The sequence below is a fragment of the Nothobranchius furzeri genome, chromosome 15 (genome assembly GCF_043380555.1).
Source record: "Nothobranchius furzeri strain GRZ-AD chromosome 15, NfurGRZ-RIMD1, whole genome shotgun sequence".
NCBI lineage: Eukaryota > Metazoa > Chordata > Actinopteri > Cyprinodontiformes > Nothobranchiidae > Nothobranchius > Nothobranchius furzeri.
The window spans coordinates 61,767,096-61,787,892 of NC_091755.1; the positions used below are offsets into that span (position 1 = coordinate 61,767,096).

The window sequence follows — 20,797 nt, forward strand, 5'->3', positions numbered from 1 at the left end:
CTGCATTATAATTTTTTCTCAGTAGCTTATAGAGGGCAAACTGAGCCTTACATGTTAAGTAGTGAACACAAAACACTGTCACTAGTTAACTAGCTGCAGAAAAATGCCCCTAAAACTAGTAAATTTGTGGAATTTGAATAAATACACACTTGGCTGGCATTCTGTGTAACATGTTAACTAGTTCGACCGCTGTACTGCTCACTAGTTAGCTAGTGAGCAAATCCGGCCTTTACATGCAAATGAAGAAATGCAGAACAGCAATGTGATTGGTCCATGTAGGACTGAGAAACAGAGAAAGTATGGCGGACTCTGTTCAGGCTGTTCTAAGAGAAAATTTGATAAACTAAGATCGTTTGAGCACATAAATATGTTTTGACGATATTTGTAGCGAGAAAGTTGTGGTGTATTGCTGTAATCTTTGTTCAGTTAACGTGTGCAGTCTTTAGTTTTCAGTTATTAGTCTGAAAAAGCCTGGAGGCGGAAGGCAGCGGCAGACAGCATGTCTGTTTCTGTTGACAGGAAAGTGCAGAAACTCCGCAGAAATCTCCGTCAGATATATTGTTTCACATTTGTACGGAAGCGACAAGTTTATAATAATAAAAAAGGCTCTATTTTACATACGTTGCTGTAAAGCCTGCCAGCACTCATAGTGTTTTAAAGGTAGGAATTTGCGAGGAGATGTAGCACCTAGTGCTGGTGGTCTAGTGACTAACGCTTTTGCCTGCAATGGTGAAGGTCGCGGGTTCGATACTGGATCATACACTTTAGTTTTGTACATTATTTCACTTCTTTTCTTGTGCATAATTTTTGTATTTATGTCAACAAGAAACAAAATACGTAACGGATTAGTGGGCAGAGTTACACACACACACACACACACACACACACACACACACACAAAACGTGTAAACAAGTATTTTATGAGTATGAATCTGATTATTGCCGACAGTCGATATTTAAGCATGTGTGTCCCCCTTCCTCAATCCATCCTCGCAAAATAAAATCATCGGCACAGCACAGCAGGCTTTCTCTTGATCCAGAACTAGCACTTCGAAATTGATCATGTCCGCGGCCATCTGCTGCACAATCAGCTGCTCGCATCGCGGGAAACATTGAAAACAGCTTCATGAACTGAGACACAACAGGGTTAACATCGACAAAAAAAATCCACAAATAAATCTAAATAATTAATGCCATTTCCGTCTTTTTCGTTGAAATATACAAATAGCAGATCATAAATCTAGAGCAGAAAAAGCTGCTGCAGGAAGCAGGGTCTGTAGTTATTCATGCACCAATTCATCAATGTGATTATTGATCAAGAGCAGGTAAACTGATATTAATGTTGCAACATTTCATTTGATCATCTGAATGATACCACACAACTGAATGACCTGTTGAGTCTCTGCATATTCAGGTATTTACTACGGAAAACAAACAACAGCAGGCAGCAGCAGGACTCCCCATGTTATTTCTCGGGTCGCTGGCCCGCGGTCGTCGGGGCCGCTGCGGTCAGCTCTTAGCCGGGAAGCCCTCGTTCGGCTGCGTGGGCTGCTTCACCGTGGACCAGCTCCCAGCAGCCGCTGGTCGGGAGAAACGCTCTGGCTGCAGCTCCGATCAGACCCTACCAACACCTCGCCACAGACAGCACCGCATTAAAAGCCCACAATTACGACCCGCTCCCCAAAGTTACAGTTCTCAAGCACTGATGAACACATACATAACCCACAACAGCTATGAAATGTGTGTTATTTACGGCAAAAAGGAGATATTTTTCAAGCCGACGTGCCAATGTTAACCGCAGTTGGCTTGGAAATGTGCTGATTTTATTATTTTTGTCAATTAAAATCCCCCTTGTTTGCTCTTACGTTTTACGAAAACGCAATATTAATTAAAGCACGCTTTAGTGATCAGCATGTAAAGCAAAGAAGAAATGTGAACATTTCAACCCATTTCGAACCAACCAGTAATATGATTTCTTAATACGGTGCAGCGGCAGCATTTAAAAACCAAAATATAGTTTTTACTCTCCAAAAAAAGGAGAAGACAGTCACGGTGCAGCAACCCATTTTAGTCCATTAATCTCCACAATAAATATCCAGACAGAGAATTTCTACGGCCTCGCTGTAAACTCCAATGTCACCCAGGACCAGTCTTAAAGAGACAACGCGCTTAAAGGGAAAGTGTGTAGATTTCTGGCAATAGGGGGTAGTAAATACCAAAGTCACTGCAAACAAGCTGTATTTTTTGTTCAAGTGAGGACCTTACTAACTAATGCTCATAAAGCCAACAAAACCCTCTGGACTCTAGCTGTAACTCTCAAATTAGGATATGAGATTAATGACTCAGGTTCACGCTCCAATACATTAATTGTTTGAGAAATGCATCTTTTTATGTTGAGTGCCATCCGCCAAATAACACACGAGAAAAGGAAGAAGAAGAGTGTTGTTGCACAGTTTTCAAAGGAGTCAAAAACCACCAGCAAAACCATAAATACAGCTAAATAAACATAGAATCCAACATGGCGTCCTCCAGAGAGTCGGACCCTCGCCTGTGTATTTTATTACTATGAAGGGTACATGAACTGATTAGGAACACAATGTCATAGGGTCAAAGGTCAAGGTTGTGTGAGGTCATATATATATCAAAAATTGCCTGAACGGGTTGAATGATTTTGACCAAATCAGAGGTGATAGCTCCCTATCAAAGGTAGATAAACTGATCAGGTCACAACCTCATAGGGTCAAAGGTAAAGGTCGTGTGAGGCCGTATATATGAAAAATTGGTTTTTGTGTGCAATATCTTCTGAACAGGTTGAAATACTTTGACCAAATCGCAGGTGAGAACTCCCTATCTAAGGTAAATAAACTCATGAGGTACAAAACCTCATAGGGTCAAAGGTCAAGGTTTGTATGAGGCCGTATATATGAAAATTTGGCTTTTGTGTGCAATATCTCCTGAACGGGTTGAAGGATTTTGACAAAATCAGAGGTCATAACTCCCTATCAAAGGTAAATAAACTCATCACATACACAAGTTCATAGGGTCAGAGGTCAGTGTCATGAGAGGTAATATATATGACCAGTCAGGCATATCCCGCGACGCTCTGCGTCGATTTGCGGGGCTTTCTTGTTTCTACAGAGTTTATGTAGGGTGCTGCTGGTTTGGGGTGTTATGTCAGCAGGCAGAGTTTAGGAGTCTGACAGCTGTGGGGAAGAAACTGTTTCGGGACCTGGTAGTCTTAGTCCATAGGCTCCTGTAGCGCTTCCCAGAGGGCAGGAGGGTGAAGAGTCCATTCGATGGGTGACTGGAGTCTGATGGTTTTCCCTGCCCTTTTCAGACACCAAGAAAAAAGGAGAGTAACTTTATTTTGTTTGTGTGATTTTATTTTGTTGTGTGACTACTGGTTGCAGTTCCCTGTTCAATTGATTGCTGTTCCCTGTTAAATTTAAAAAAGAAAAAAGTCTAAAGTTTTGTTTTGACTGGAGAGAACTAAAAAAGGTTACACTGTCTTCTGGTACTAGCTCAAAATAACAAGTGGTGCTTGCTGCAGAACCACAAAGGCGGAGCTGCACCAGAAGGTGGAGCTGCACCAGAGTCAGCCCCGCCCATTCCAGAATCAGCCCCGCCCATTCCATTAGAGTCAGTCTAATTCCTTCCAGTTGTCAGACTTGATAGCATTCTGGAACCAAAGAGGGTGTTGTAGCTAAAAAATGCGAGATTGAGGACGGAGTTGAGAAGTTAATTGAACAGTTGTTGTAAAGGTTCCATATAATTAAAAATCTAACTTTTGGAACTTTTAATCATGTTATATTGTCATTTCCTCATAAGAAACACGCCAAAGCCATTTTTAGCCTCATTCATGCATTTTCCTCCCATCTCAGCTTCAATTTGGTCTCCTCCCCCGAAGCGGGTCTGGTCTTGGTTCTCAAATCTGGATATTCTGTGAATTTTCTGACAAATTATTTCTGAAATGACTTCTACTGAGACACCGCCAATAAACCATACATCCCATCTCAGAGACACACTGGGCAGCACAATTACATGTAACGCCACTTGATTTATAACAGATGTGGTGGTGTAGTGGTTATGGAGTCAGGTTGACATGCTGTTTCGCCTCCCAGTAGTGTAAGTTTTAGGTAGTTTACAACCTCTTTTCTTCATTTCTAGCTACACTTGCCAGTACTATGTTACAACAATTTACTGGTATACCGTTTAACATATAATGTGTTTATTTATTTATTTATTCGTTTATTTAGCCAGTGTGAGTCCATTTGTGAGCAGAGTTTCAACTAAAATGCTGTTTAGGAACGACCAAATTCAAAGAACTTTTAGCAACATAAATATTTTGCTGAAAAGAAACATTACAACTAAAATATAAACAAATTGAATGTGGCTAAATAGACTGCTGATGACCCCACCAAGAATCGAACCAGCATCAGCTGAGGGGAAAGCAAAAACCAACTCAGATGATTTTACCACTAGACTACCAGAGGCCATGCAATAGACTGAAGTGCTGTTGTACACCACTTTTATTAGACCAGCTGTAGGCAGATATTCGCTAAAAGAAACCTTTTCATTTCGAGATATATTCAGTCTTTGTCATGTAGCAAGTTATATTTATCTTGTTTAATTGGAGTATAGAACATAGCATTAACGACTGTAAACTAGTAACAGCCGTAATTCATGTGGGTCAGGTCAGTTTGCGATAAAGTTGAAAACAAAAACGGAAGTCAGTGGGCTAGGCTGAGTTTGCGTGAATGGGCGGGGTGCAGCTCCGCCTTTGTGGTTTTGCAGCCAGCACCCTCTCCAAAATAACCACAGTTTTTTCCCTCAGTGTCATTTGATCTATTTCTTGGGAAGATGGATGGATGGATGGATGGATGGATGGATGGAGATATATATATATATATATATATATATATATATATATATCAATAATTATTTTTAATATAGCCTTTTTCAATACCAAACTTTCAATACCAAACAAAAATGAACTACAATAAAATTACTGGCACACTAAATTCCAATTCTCCTCAATGGGACTTGAACTCGCCAACTGATCTCCCTTACACAACACCAAACGAGGTGCTTTACTTGATTTGGGAGGGGGGAATAAAAGCAGTAAAACAATAAAACTTTGAACATTACAACACAAAGAGAAAATAGATAATGTTACAGCAATTGCGGAATGCCATCTGCGGGATTCGAACCCGCCGCAACGACCAACCAGTAGGTGTCAAACCATGACTAATGAGTGCAAGCCTTGGCGCTCAGGGACACCCATCAGTATGTGATTGTGAGGCCACAGCACATACGTTTTAGACTGGGTGGGATTCTTATACCCAACAGGAGTCTTCTGCCCGCCTTCTCATTAGAATATGCATAATTTGTGTTTCAGGCACTAGTTAACTAGTGAGCTGCTGCACTGCCACACATGTAAACTGGTGAAATTTCAATTGTTCCACTAGTTAACTAGTGGACAAAAATGGTCAGCTTGTATGTGTTTTTAGATGCAACTAGTTAACTAGTGAGCAAATCCGCACCTCACTAGTTAACTAGTGAGGTGCAGATATGCTCACTAGTTAACTAGTGAGGTACTAGTGAGGTGCAGATATGCTCACTAGTTAACTAGTGAGCATATCTGCACCTCACTAGTTAACTAGTGAGCAAATCCGCACCTCACTAGTTAACTAGTGAGCAAATCCGCACCTCACTAGTTAACTAGTGAGCAAATCTGCACCTCACTAGTTAACTAGTGAGCAAATCCGCACCTCACTAGTTAACTAGTGAGCAAATCCGCACCTCACTAGTTAACTAGTGAGCAAATCCGCACCTCACTAGTTAACTAGTGAGCATATCCGCGCCTCACTAGTTAACTAGTAAGCAAATCCGCACGTCACTAGTTAACTAGTGAGCATATCTGCGCCCCACTAGTTAACTAGTGAGCAAATCCGCACCCTACTAGTTAACTAGTTGGCGTTTTGGGGCCCACTAGTTAACTAGTGAGCATATCTGCACCTTACTAGTTAACTAGTGATGCTTTTTTGCACCTTACTAGTTAACTAGTGGGCGCTTAAGGGTGCACTAGTTAACTAGTGAGCAAATCTGCACCTCACTAGTTAACTAGTGAGCATATCCACACCTTACTAGTTAACTTGTGGGCGTTTTGGGGCCCACTAGTGAACTAGTGACACTTATTTTGCACCTCACTAGTTAACTAGTGGACATTTGTACCCTCTCTAGTTAACTAGTGAGCAGTTCCGCCTTCACAAGTTTACATGTAAGTGTCACACTGAAGCCACTACTAGTTTACTAGCTGAGGTTCCTCTGGCCAGCATGTTAACTTGTGTGCCGCATGCAAATGTTTGGGGTGGGATTTTGCAAAATTCCGCACTGTGATTGGTTGTCATATTTTATTTTAACATAGTGAGCAAATAGAAAGCCTCAATTTGAGAAATTCTCTGCCTCCTAATTAGAATTCTGTGCAACTAGCTAGCTAGTGTGAATGTAGGCTTGAACTAGTTTACTAGTATACATTTATGTCCTCACTAGTTAACTAGTTTGGACAATGGATGCATCAACTAGGTAACTAGTGAGCCTGCTACAATCAACTAGCTAGCTAGTGAGTCATTAATGGTTCACTAGTTAACTAGTGGCACTGCCCTACTCCAACTACTTAACTAGTTAGGAGTTTTGCCTTCACTAGTGAACATGTGGACACTTTGAACTGTCACTAGTTAACTAGTGAGACACAAAAACCTTCAACTAGCTGACTGGTATGCATTTTAGCCCTTACTAGTTAACTAGTGAGCCATTTTTGTGTCACCTAGTTAACTAGGAAGCCAAAATGTGTTCACTAGTCAACTAGTGGGCATTTCTTCTGTCACTAGTTAACTGGTGTGCACATTTTGGCCATCACTAGTTAACTAGTGAGACACAAAAACCTTCAACTAGCTGACTGGTATGCATTTTGGCCTTTACTAGTTAACTAGTGAGCCATTTTGTGTCACCTAGTTAACTAGTGAAGCCAAAATGTGTTCACTAGTTAACTAGTGAACATTTCCGTCTCCCACTAGTTAACTGGTGGGCTCATTTTGACCCTGACTAGTTAACTAGTGAGACACAAATACCTTCAACTAGCTGACTGGTATGCATTTTGGCCTTTACTAGTTAACTAATGAGCCATTTTTGTGTCAACTAGTTAACTAGTGAAGGTCAAAATGTGTTCACTAGTTAACTAGCGTGTACAGTTTGACCCTCACTAGTTAACTAGTTGACCTGTTGACAAGATATCAGAATTAATGCTCAAGCGGCTGGCCAAATTGGGCAAAGTTAACAAGTGGGATTTTTACATTCAGTAGTCAGCTAGTACGAGTTTTTGTACCTTACTAGTTGACTAGTAAAAACTAAATGTGTTTTAACTAGTTAACTAGTGGACATTGATCTGTCCACTAGTTAACTAGTGAACACACTGAGCAATACTAGTTAACTAGTAAGATATGAAACATTTTAACTAGTTAACTAGAGAGAATTTAGGCCTTACTAGTTAACTAGGTGACATTTAGGCTGTCACTATTTAACTAGTTGACACAAACATGGCTAACTAGTTAACTAGTGGACAGAAATGGCTTACATGTTCATGACAATTCTGGCTGATATCCTGATATCAGAATAAATGCTCATTTGGCTTGCCATAGTAACAGCACTGTAACTACTGCTATAGAGGGTAACAGCACTGTAACTACTACTATAGGGGGTAACAGCACTGTAACTACTGCTATAGGGGGTAACAGCACTGTAACTACTGCTATAGGGGGTAACAGTGCTGTAACTACTGCAATAGATGGTAACAGCTCTGTAGCTACTGCTATAGGGGACATCAGCACTGTAGCTACGGCTATAGGGGACAGCAGCACTGTAGCTACTGCTATAGAGGGCAACAGCACTGTAACTACTGCTCTAGGGAGCAGCAGTGCAATAGCTACTGATATAGTGGCCATTTATGTTACATTTGAATGAAAATGCATACAATGTTCTATTTAAAAAAATTTATTGAAACTTTTTTGCCCATTTTTGGTCTGTAATAGATTTGACAAGCAAACAACAAAAATGTATTAATTATAATCCTAAATGGCTGAGCACAGCTTTTGCACACTGCTCTGAACTCAAACTGCCATGTTTTTAACTAAAATGATTGTAAATCTTTAATGCTGAGGTCACAGAAAAATGTTAGATTAAATGTTAGCTAACATGTGTTGTTGTTTTGCTAACAAGCGGATCGACACAGCATAGATGGTTTCACTTAAAATGATCTTTTATCACCTAAAATTTGTTGTTGTTGCAGATGGACTTTGAAACGAATATCTTAATGGCATAATAAACTGTAAATCCCCTCTCTGTGCCGGCCCATCTGTTTACCCAGAAACCACTTCTGATATAGCCTACATTTAATTTAGCCATGATGAGGAGAGCGTTGGCAAGCTTTTCAGATATTGTGGTCAGCACAGGGTGTGTGTAATGTGTTTACAAGGGTGAGTGTGTGTGTTGCTAATCACAAACTCTCTGTCACAAAGCTGCTCTTGGAGCCAGTCGTTGGCCACAGCACTGCGGTTCTAATTAACAAGCTGGGGCATTGTGCTTTTACTGTATGTGTGTGTTACATGTGTGTCTGTCTGTGGTTTTTCTGTATGGTCCTCACTGTGGTGTCTTTCATAGAGGCAAGCTTTATTATCACATCCTGGTCGCATTCCCTAACCTCTAAATATTCCAGTGAGATTGTTCGTAATTTGAGGGGAAACACCCAGGTCTTGTTAGCCAAGTGGTCTCTCTTGCCTACTTTGCAGTGCTGCACCAAGCCAAGTCTAGCTAGTGAATGTATTTGTCCAGTGATCTATAGGTTAAGAGCTGCCAATCATGCAGCCAGGCCACATCATAGGCCTCAATGCCGAATGGACATCTGAGCCTAAATAAACACCTGAATAAACACCTTAGTAATCACTTCAGTCTACAGCTAAACACTCTCACACACACTTTGCTCAGCCTACCTGTGATGTGCAACTGGTCTAAGGCCAATGCTGAAAGTCACAGTCCAGCTGCTGAATGTGATTACAGAGAAGAGAAAACCATGACCTTACCCTCTCTAGCAGGTTCTTGTCTGCAGTGTGAGGTTCTTATGAGCTTCACCATATAAATCTGTCTGTCTCTAAATCTCCTCTCTTCCTTTATCTTCTCCTTGAGTTGTACTTGGCTCAGATCTCCTCATATGGCAGCAATTATTTATGCTATTATTATTTATGACTGAGACTGTCTTTGGCCACACTTTGCAAAGTATGCTGGTGATTTAATTCACTTTCAGCATGTAGGACTTCTGCATAACACAGGAGGTAAAATTAACTTTTCATTAAAACCTTTTATGACTCTTCAAAACATGTTTTAACAGGATATTTTGGCCGTTTTGGAACATGACGTCCACGTTATACATAAGTGCTATACTTCCTGTTGTAGATTATGTCCTGAAAGGCATCTGAGAAAAAGCAAATTTTACAGATTGTGGCTGTTTTAATACACTTTGGTTCTGACTGCACTCAGATTAGCAATTAGTGTGACCTTTCTGTAAAAAATGCTGCATTTTTTATTTATTTATTTATTTATTTTTACCGTGTCCTGTCTAGCTGTGAAGCAAGCAGAATTGATGTCTGAATGCTGGTGACAAGCCTTACAGATTTACTCTCAGGTGGAGCATCAAAGCGTGTGCTTTTAATGTCACGCCTGATACTTAAATCTTTATTGTTATTGTTTTTGAATGCTTTGTAATTCTGACCAGACACGGAGACAGAGGTGAAAGAGAAAGGAAAAGAAAAGGTGGGGAGAGAGAGAGAGAGGGGGGGGGGGGGGTTCCACAAAAATAAACAATGAGCAAGAGTCTGCTTCTAGACCTGCAAAAAAAACCAAAAAAAAGCAAAAAGACAAAAAAAAGGGACACAACAACAATACAACAAGATCTAGCCATCACTGCGTCAACTTGATGGAAAAAATATATAATCAACATTGCTTAACTGAAGAATCACGATAATAAATCACAGTGCATTAAGTGCCCACCATAGTCTTAAGACCTGTGTTGAACGTGCACAAGCCCATACTTTTGAGAGCACCATGTGAGCACCTGTGTGTGTACACGCGCTTGTTTATTTAAGGTTTCTCTAGAGGAGCGTCCAACAGAGAGTGTGAGGGACCACAGATCCGGCCCCCAAAGATGCGCAGGGGACGGGGGGAGCTCCAAGTCCCAGAGTTCCAGGCGCTGCCCCAGAACACAGGAACCCCAAGGAGACTGCAACCAGAAAGGCCCCCGCCCCCCTCGAGAGGCACAGAGGATCGCCCCGGGGGGCCACAACCAGCAGCCGGCAGAGTCCCTGGAGATATCAGCGGCAAGCCCACAGGCCCGCCCGCAGCCTCCCACCCCCTAGCTGGCCGAGCCCGGGACCCAGCGACCCGGGACCCAGGGGCGACCACTCCCGCCGGGGACCCAGCAGAGCCCAGGGACCCAGACCCCACCAGGCAGCCACCGGGATCTATCAGGCAGATGCCAAAATCTTGAACCCCCAGACCCGGTTGCCACGAACACTCAGGCAGACCATGGCACAAGCCCTCACACCAGGTGTGGCCGGGGGAGGGGGGACGAAGATCTATATCATCAAGAGAAGTTCCAGGAGAGGGGAGGAGTCAAAGGCCCCACCTGACATATACAGTCATACACAAACACAGTCACACATTCCCTCCCTCATGCTCACACATGCACATACAACCCAAGACTTACAAAAATGCACGTCGGACACCCACTCATGCTCCCCATACACACCCTATTCACTCTGGTCCCGGTACTGCTGTACATGGGGTACAACCATCACCGGTAACCAGAGTTTGACCCTTTCTGCATTTTTTACAAACAGGATGCTATAAGCACCAAGCAAGATAGTAGCAAGCTAAGCCTAATTTATGCTAATTTATGCTTCTCCGTTTGTGTCGCTATGGAGACATGCAACACAATTATTCATCATTGTGAGGGCTCTCCAACAGGCACGCAAGGATGGACAGAGTCTAGCTCAATTTTCTAAACATCTGTCAAATGAGAGAGAGTAGTGCAAGCTAGTGATTGGTCAGGACACTGCATCTTTTTAATTTGTTAACAGCACCACCATTGCCCTAAAACAAATTAAATGAAAAGAGAGCGGAAGATATCTAGCGGCAAACATGGGACAGTTTGAAGAATATCTCTGAAATTAGGAACATTTATTCACTCTTGACTGAAGGAGTATAAAGATATGCAGCAAGTGTTTCATTTGTGAAAGAAAATGACAGTAAACGTGCGTTTAGAGGTGGCAGGCGCATGAAGAGGTGGAGGAGAATGAGAGACAACTGTGTCTGTGTTAAAGTGACAGCGTGTAGTTTCCCTGGTGATAGGGGGCAGTACATACCTAAATCGCTGCAAGCAAACATTATTTTTGTGTTCAAATAAGACCTTACCAATGGATGGCCATTAGGGTCAAAAATACCTGGGAGAGCAACCTCCAGCAAAATAACGACATCAGATTCCCTTTCATCACTGGCAACGAGTGACAAGGTAAATGTGTAAAACAACAATGTTTATTAATGCTGAAAGTTTCGTAACAATTTGTTGCAAATCAGTAAATGTATTTTGTGCTCACAGGCGTCTGTAGAAGGAAACATGGCATCCAATATGGCATTGCCCAGAGACGCTCCCGTGTATTTTAGAACAGATTTTTAGGTTATATGTTGTGAAACCAACAATATTTTTCATGAACTGGGAATTTTAAGTCATTTACTACAGCATATCAAGAGATTAATGGTCAAAACTACACATTGTCACTTTAAAAGGTATCTGAAATACCAAAAAACATATTAGTAAATGCACTATCTAGGCCTAAATGCATGACAGGGTACACCAAAAAAGTGCAACACCCTCTGTTGTCGTGGCGGGGAATTGGTTTGCAACACTCAGGTGACGGAGAAGTCTGCAGGCAAAACATCTATGTCAATGCATGTTCCTTGTGGAGCTGACTGAGAATTACAAAATAGGCTTCATACATTTACACAGAAACACTGCAAAGTGGTCGAGAAATTTCTTTAATTGATTGATAAAACATTTCTCCTCACAGTGGCTGCTTCTCTCTCTCTCTCTCTCTCTCTCTCTCTCCCTCTCACTCTCTCTCAGGAGCGAGTGATAGAGAACCTTCGGGAGCAAAGGGAACGAGAGGACAGGCTCCGGCTTGATGAGCTGGAGCAGATGAGGAAGGAAAACCAGGAATTAAAGGACAAACTGCCCCCTCTGCAACCCCAGAAGATGTCCCAGAGCCGGGTCACTAACCCCACCTCCACTCAGAACCAGAAGCCTGATGGAGAGGTCAATACATATTGGATTAGTTTGTTTTAATTATTCTTTAATTATAAATAAATTATTACAAGCATAAAGTTGTACATTTAAAATGTTCTAAACCAAAAATAATTCAAAGTTGGAAATAACTGAACTGAGTTCAGACAGTCCTGGAAACAACTTCTGCTCTGGGATATTCTGCTGTCTGTAATGTCCTGCTTGCTTCCTGCATGTATTTTTACCTCCCTGTGAGCATCCACAATATTAACAGTTCCCCAGTAAAAGGCCTGGCTGCACTGTCTCACAGGATGAAGGGATGAATTAAGAGTGAGTGATTTACAGATGTATAAGATCCCTCTTTCCCTCTTTTAGAGCCAAGCTAGAGGCCTTACTGCTATTTTCTCTCTCTCGTTTTCTTCTTTTAAGCCTACAAGCCAGGACACACTCTGGCCCTGCCAGAATTTACGAGACTGTTTTCTCTTATACCCATAAAAAGCGTACACACGTCTCATTCCTGTGAAATGATATCTTGTTGAATGTTGCTGTGGCACCACATGAAAGCCGCAGCAGCTCAGTAACTCTGCAGCAAACAGATTCAAGCTCTGACAGAAGTGTTGCCATAATTTGACTATTATGTATGCTGTGTAGCAATCAGACCTGTTATGTAAACTTACAGATCTCTAATATAGGTAGATCATGTTTGTGTATTTATTTGTGTGTGCACAAGGGGTGCTTTTTTCTCAGCATACCTGCACAAAGGCAGCTGTTGGTCAGTGTTTGTATGTTTTAGTGTTCATCCTTTGACTTGTGTAGTTGATTTTGTTGTATTGCAACACGTAGATCCAGGTCACCAAGTCACCTGAAACAGAGTTATTGAGTGTTGTTTATCTTCTTAGGAAAAGTGGCCTGTGTGAAGGGCACATGTGCACATGGGCAAAATCAGTGATAATGTTACTGTGGGTTAGAGTTGCGATCTGACGTACAGCTTTATTCATACAATATTTGTACACTATTTATTAGTTATAAACTTAGAAGTATTTAGAATCCTGCAAGGAACAAATGGGGCCATCTTCAAACATCAAGGCAAAGCTGAGCTCATCTGGTCTAATTAGGTTGGTCTTTGTTTAGCTCCTCCATAACAGAAGGCCAACCTGAGAAGGCCAAAAGGAATTTCTGGTTTTAAACAAAGATAGACGCGTCAGGATACAATTACATGCAGTCAGCTCTTTGTTATAATTCATAGAAATGTACCTTTATTGTAAATCAACCATACTATTTTACGGAGGGTGTTCACCTGATCAGATTGTGCCTGGGAACTCCCAAAAATAAACAACAAAAAAGCTGGAAATCAATAAAAATCACTTTACCATCTGATGATTAACCACCTTTTTAATATATAAAGAAAAGAAAAACTCCTAAAGAACATCTTTTCAAAAAAACCATGCCCTTTGTGTGATTTTTTAAAAGTCTTAATGCTTTTTGAATAACATTAAATACTTAGAGTGAAGAGCCTGAAGCCAGTTTCATCCAACAGTCTCTGAAAAGGTCACTTCCTCCTCTGGGCAGTTTTCCCCTTTGAAGAGTTTAGTTCCAGGAGTCGACTATTAAACTCCAAATCAACAAATATGGTTTATGAAACCTGGAAGAGGATGTAGCGCAGTCAACAAAGCTCTGAGGAAAAAGCACTGTTAATAGCTTGTCTGAGTGAATAATAAAAACATCTGTCAATACAACAAGTGGACCGGTGGCTTCTGAGAGAAAGATCACGTCTTCTAGTTGGAGACAAAAGTTACACTCACAGAAAAAGACAAAAGGCGTTAATCATTTATGTGTAATAGAATAGGATTTATGATGCTTCAATTATATTCCAGCAGAAACTATTATTTCATTAAACATTGCTGTAAAATATATAAAAAATATGAACATTTACTAGTAGTTAATGAACGTCTAAATATGCTGTTGAAATGTTAGAAGAGTCAAATCTGTCAGTCAGCCTTTTGATTCTGTCTTTTTAAAACTTGTTGTCATTTTTGGGGTAAGTTCATTTGCTCAAAACCCAGTTTGCAGCTTTTGCTTTTACAGCTGTCCCTTGTCAATCGCAGGAGATACGTTTAAAAAATAGCCTGCAATAGACGAAATCTGTGAAGTAGTCAGCTTCCTTTTTTACAATTATCATAGATGTTTGTAGGGTACACAGCTAAAATTGGGGTCACACACCCACGGAAACACTGCAGAATGTCCGTTGCTCTACGATTTTATTTCCAGCATGTGTGCATGGGTGAACAGTTTTGACTGCACACACTCACCCCAGCGTTTCCGTCTCTCGTCATCACGACGTAGAGACTCACTCCTCCTCTTGTATATAAAGCCGCAGGAGCACTGATTACTAACGTGCTCCAGCTATGGCACAGCACGGCAGGGAAGGCAGTTGTTGATTTAGCGTCCAGGAAACAGCAGAGAATGTCTTGGCTAGTAGAAGCTAACAGTTAGCATTAGCAACTTCACCACATAGCAGAACTCCATCAGACCTGTGTTATTTGTGGAGATAAAACATCAATGTTGCAGAGCAAACAGAGTCACATTGCTGTTAGCCAACCAGCTAGCTACCTTTTCTTGCTGACTTTTACGTCCTCAAACAGGAGCGTCTGAGCTCTTTTTATCCAGAAAGAAACTTACATGGCATTCATTCAAATAGAGACCCCTGCAAATGTACTCAAAATAGGAGTAAACTTGACCTTTAATAGTTTGTCAGTCAAAATACTTCCGTAATCATTCATTACCAGCAGCTTTTATTTGTTAAAAAGTGACACCAATATTTTTAGGACTGGAAAATCCCAGGATTCTTTAAAAAAAAGGTCACGTAGGTTGATGTTTTTCTTGAATCTCCTTGTCAGGGGTTAGTTGAGGAAACGAGAGCAAGTTAATGTGAAGCGACTGAAAGCAACTTTGTGTGTATAAGTGTTTGTGCACATTAAGTTGATGATGTTTAAATAATTGGCCTCAGCTGTCTCAACAAGTTAAACAATCTTCCTAAACAGTAGACAGAAAGAGGTAGAATGTGGGGAAGTCAAGAGGAGAAGGATAATTCTAGGTTAGAAAGCACCTCTGGGATATTTTCTTCAGGATCAACTCAACTGTGTAGAAAAAAAAGAACCCAAACAGAAAATGAACTAATAAAACTGAGATGTGTGGTATTCTCATAAAATCACAGTCAAACACAGGGAGTCAGTAATTTGAAATTGATAATGACTGAACTCCAAACTCCCCATCAAAGATTCCCCGGGGAGGCAAAATGAAGGAGGGAAACCACAAAGCGACTGAGAGGGGTTGCGTACACGAGGGTACTGGGTTCTTCCACAACTGTTTTCCAAAGCTGCCTGTAAAATAATCTCAAATCTGACTTCTCTAATATTTAATGTCTCAGTCCTGTACTAAGTGGTTTACTCATGTACATAAACAGATTTATTTTCATATTTTCAGCAAAAACATTTCTTGTATTCATTTTTAGGTGCTGACCAAACTAGATGGGTTTCCCACCATCAGCCCGACAGTAAGTTCCTTGTTTTTGTGGTTCTGTTTTTGGTCTTTATTTGGTTAAATGATAACAGATGTAATAAAGTAATGTTTCAGTAGATTATAGTTTGGTCTCGGTAAATTTTTGTGAGTGTGTCATAACCAATGTAAAACTAATTGGTTGGTAAAGTGACAGTCTGTATTTTTCTGGCGATAGGGGCCAGTACATATCTAAATCATTGCAAGCAACCAATGTTTTTGTGTTCAAGTAAGATCTTACCAATGGAGGGCCATTAGGGTCAAAAATCCCTTGGAGCGCAATTTTCGAACTAGTGCTTTGTCAGACCCTCCAGCAAAATGACAAGCAGACTCCCTTTCATCACTGGCAACGAGTGGAGGTAAATGTGTAAAAGAGTTTTGTAACCACTTGTTACAAATCAATAAATGCATGTTGTCCTCACAGGCTCTCGTAGAAGGAAACGTTATATCTAAAATGGTGTCGCCCAGAGAATTAGACCTGCTCTTGTGTATTTTAGACCCAATTTTTATGACTAGATGTTACAAACCTGCCAGTATTTGTCAAAAACTGGGAATCATTTAACTCATTAGCTGCCATTGATGACAAAAGTTGTCATTTTAAATCCAACTGCTTGCTGCCATTGACGACTTTAGTGTTGCAACTACACTTACATTTTTTAATGGGTGGGCGTCGGAACGACCCCCCCCCCACACACACACACACACACACACACACACACTGTAAGAACATAGACCCCAGCTCTAAAGCCGATCTTCAGCCACATGTGTCACACGTCACATGATCAGGAATCAAAAAATCCACTTGTTAGGAGATTGTTTTGGGCCGCTGCTGTAAAAAAAGCGAGGTGCGAACTGGTAAAGCTTCTGCCGATCACAATTCGGCCACGGATAATATCTATAAAATAATTTGCAGCAAATAAAAACTTTGTAAAGGGTTTGATTGTCCTGTTCATGCACATGAAAAAGTAAACGTGGACAAAATAATTTGTAGTTTTCTAAACTTCTATAACACTGCAGATTTTAATACGTTTGTAGAATAAGTTTTGGTGCATCAGAAGCTTTTTTTCATTGTCCAACCTAAAAGGAAGAAAAAGTGTTTATATGTGTGCTTTGAATGGATTGGTTCAAGAAGAGTTAGACGAAAACCAAAATGCTCAACATAACTCCTAAATATTACACAATTTTCATCTCATTGTCATGAGTATAATGCCCTGATAATGTTTATGCCCTTGTTCAAACCTGCTTAATCTATTATGAATGTTGCAAGTTCCAAAAGTGCTTCGACCAGTCCAGGGGCGTGTCCAGGGAGTGGCCTGGGGTAGCACATGCCACCCTTGGAATATGATTGGCCACCCCAGGTGCCACCACACTAATTTATCTTTAAATAGGCTTTTCATTGTCCACAAAAGGCTTGGGGGTAAAACAAAAAAAGCATAACCATTGGTGCCACCCATGCACAAAGTTGTGCCTCACCTGGGCCACCCCATTTTAAAAGATCTGGACACGCCACTGAACCAGTCAGTTAATAATTTATTTCCTATACTCACAGTACCTTAGCTGAATTAGATCATTTTACTTATGATTATTTTATTAGTATTTTGTTTTTCTCACAGGGCTTGTTAAATGTAAAAAGTTGAAGCCAAGACTTTACACGTTATTTATTAGCTCCCAATAATTACCTTACACTGGCTTTGTTATGATCGAATTTATAGCTTAGTTATTTAGATCCATCCATCCATTTTTTGAACCTGTTCATCCACATACGGTCGCGAGGGGGACTGGTACCTGTCTCCATCGGTCAATGGGCAATCAGGCGGGGTACACCCTGGACAGAGTGCTAGTCCATCGCAGGGCAACACAGAGACACACAGGACAAACATTTATGCACACACACACTCTCACACCTAAGGACAATTTAGACAGACCAATCAATCTAACAGTCATGATTTTGGACTGTGGGAGGAAGCTGGAGTACCCGGAGAGAACCCACGCATGCACAGGGAGAACTCCATGCAGAAAGATCCCAGGCCGGGAAGCGAACCCAGGACCTTCTTGCTACAAGGCAACAGCACTAACCACTGCGCCACTGTGCTATTTAGATGTCCTATAAAAGTAATAATGGTAATTTTGAAGGATTTTATTTATTCAGTAACTTTTTCTATTATTTAATATACTACAGATATCAAAATAAACAACTTTTACTTTGAAGAAACTTACAGCTTCCTTGCTTTGCAGCAAAAAATCTGGTGATGGCAAATATTTTTCACTTAGGTTCGCTAACCTTTGTCAGCATTCTGTTAATTGTACATGCACCTCAACACCCAAAGTACCCCTAAACTATCATTTTTCAATCAATAATTGTAAATAATTTCATAAACATATTATCTATGTTTTTTATGTCTAAAACTGTGAATGCTTGCCAATTTATTCATTATGTGCCTGTCCTTTACCTTCACATCCTCCCACCACTGACACAAACACACATGCACACCTGAAGACCCAAAAGACAGAGGAGGCAGTCAGAATGTGTCCAGACATTGCAGAGCGTCTGCGGCTTCTGGAGCAGGAAGTGGCCCGCTACAGAGATGAGTCCTGGAAGTCCCAAGCAGAGGTGGAGCGACTAAAAGGAGCTCTGAACGATGCGGAAATTGACAAATCTTGCAAGGAGAAGAAAATGACCGATCTTGAAAGGTGAGGATCAAAAAAGTCTGTGGTATTTATGTCCTTAACACATCATCTGAGTGTCCTCAGAGAACAGGGTTCTTTGTAAGAGTTCAGCTCATCATAAAGAGCTCTATTTATAAAAGCCTAATCCATGCGATGTCAACTTTCCAAGCATATACTCCTACTTAAGACCACTTGCACTTACTCATGCCTTTAGCTTTATACAAACTCTCCCACGAATACTTTCTTTGGCCTATCAACAATCCATCATTTGAATCGATTGATGTCATGTTTTAATGTTTGGTTTTGTAGATGTCTGCAGACCTAGGTTGGTAAAAAAAAGGGAAAAAAAAGTAGAAAACGATCAATGTTCATTTTTTGTAAAATGTAAATCCACAAACTTTTAAAGTCAATCTAAGTAAAGATGGCCACCACAATTAATAAAACTGACTCTAACATAAAATGGCTTAAAGTCAATGTATTTTACAGATACTGAGCTAACACTTGATATGGGATTAGCTGAGAGTCATTTGTAGGGATGTGTATTGGTGAAATTACGGTGGTACGATACATATAATGATACAGGAGAGACAAAACCATGTATCACGGTATACTGCGATACATTCAGTCAGACATTATTAGCAATTTTTTTACTGATTTATTTGTAGGAATATTCAATAAACAGTCCAAACTGATATGTAACATGTTTAACATGAGGTATCTGAACCATAATAGAGGGATTGACATTTCAATGGTGGAAACAAAACCCATTGCACACTGCTGCCAACTAGCGGTCGGCATTTGGATTGCATCAAGAGAAAAGAATGCGCCAAAGTTTTAAACATAATGATGTGAATTCTTCCAAAAATTAGATACACAGCTTTTGAATATTGATGTATTATCACAGGAAAAAATATCACAATATATTGCCATATCGATATTTTCTTACATCCCTAATCACTTGTGTTGAATACCAACAGCCTGAGCAAAATTTTGCGATATTACTTTAGATTGCACATATGACTTTTCCGTTTTGACCAAAAAACTTGAGCTCTATAATTTCTCAATGTAAGATTGTTTCTGTTTAAAACTCCTATGGCCAGAAAATTCTGGAACAACCAGTGACCCTAGCCATTTGGTGACCAACAGCCACTGATGTTGTGTTTCAGACCGGCTCAGCACACTAGGGATCACCATGAAACAGGTACTGGAAAGTTGTATAAAAATACCAAACTGTGCTGTTCTATAAGGCTCTCCAACCAAACCGAAGCCATCCAAGTAACTCTGATTGACTGTTGGAACACTCTCGTTATTCTAACCATTTGCTAGATATAAAGTTGGGGACGTAGGGTTTAGTTAAAATAGGAATCATAGGAAGCCCATGCTTGACTATCCCAGTGGAATGATGTATGCACAGCCCAGTGAAAACAAACAATTCCAGACTCCTGTGGCACCAATAGCTCAACCCTTTCTATTTGTTCTCATTTATAAAACTTTAGAGATATGACTTCTCTTTGTGTTGACTTTTGCAAAAATTCTTCACATTTTACTGCTATCAGTGCTGCTGTGTGTCTTTTCCTCCTATCATATCACATGTGTGTTTTTACTCCAGTGTCTATGAACTCGACCGATGGGGTGTTTTGTGCTTTAACATTACCGTAAGGGCCTGTTTGTGTGTGTGTGTGTGTGTGTGTGTGTGTGTGTGTGTGTGTGTGTGTGTGTGTGTGTGTGTGTGTGTGTGTTAGTTTACCAGGCAGCAGACAGCCAGCGGCGTGCCAGTGGGAGGTGGTGTATCCAGCCCAGACACTGACTGTTTATACTACTCTGTTTATTACTGGCAGAGCACTACTCAATTATCATTTGATTTATGTATTGGCATGGTGTGTATACATGTGTACGCTCCAAATGAGTGGTTGTTTTTTGCCAAGTAAAAGTAGTGTGTGTGGATCTTAAATGCAAAATAGTGTATTGGAATAAGAAAACGAGATGCAAATATTCTATGTAAATTTCAAACAAGTAAAGTTATTAGTGTGTCTTTATTGCATGTTAGCCCCACCCGGAGTGTTATCACTGACTGTGGTTATGGACAATTAGGAGTCACTTTGGACGCCCTTGCTGTTCTGGATCCAACGATTTAGTTCGCTTTTCATTACCCATTTTACAGACTCTCTGCTCTGGCACTGAAACAAAAAG

At 40.7% G+C, this 20,797-nt stretch overlaps 1 protein-coding gene across 3 annotated transcripts in view; it reads left to right on the top strand.

The window, feature by feature from the left end:
- LOC107391005 (ERC protein 2) overlaps positions 1 to 20,797 on the top strand; it is a 300,921-nt gene that overhangs the window by 119,049 nt on the left and 161,075 nt on the right. For all 3 annotated transcript variants that reach the window (XM_054745980.2, XM_070545069.1, XM_070545070.1), the window contains 3 exons: positions 12,230 to 12,418; positions 15,897 to 15,938; positions 18,438 to 18,631. In XM_054745980.2, coding sequence (XP_054601955.2) covers positions 12,230 to 12,418; positions 15,897 to 15,938; positions 18,438 to 18,631 — 425 coding nt within the window. The remainder of the gene's footprint in view (positions 1 to 12,229; positions 12,419 to 15,896; positions 15,939 to 18,437; positions 18,632 to 20,797) is intronic.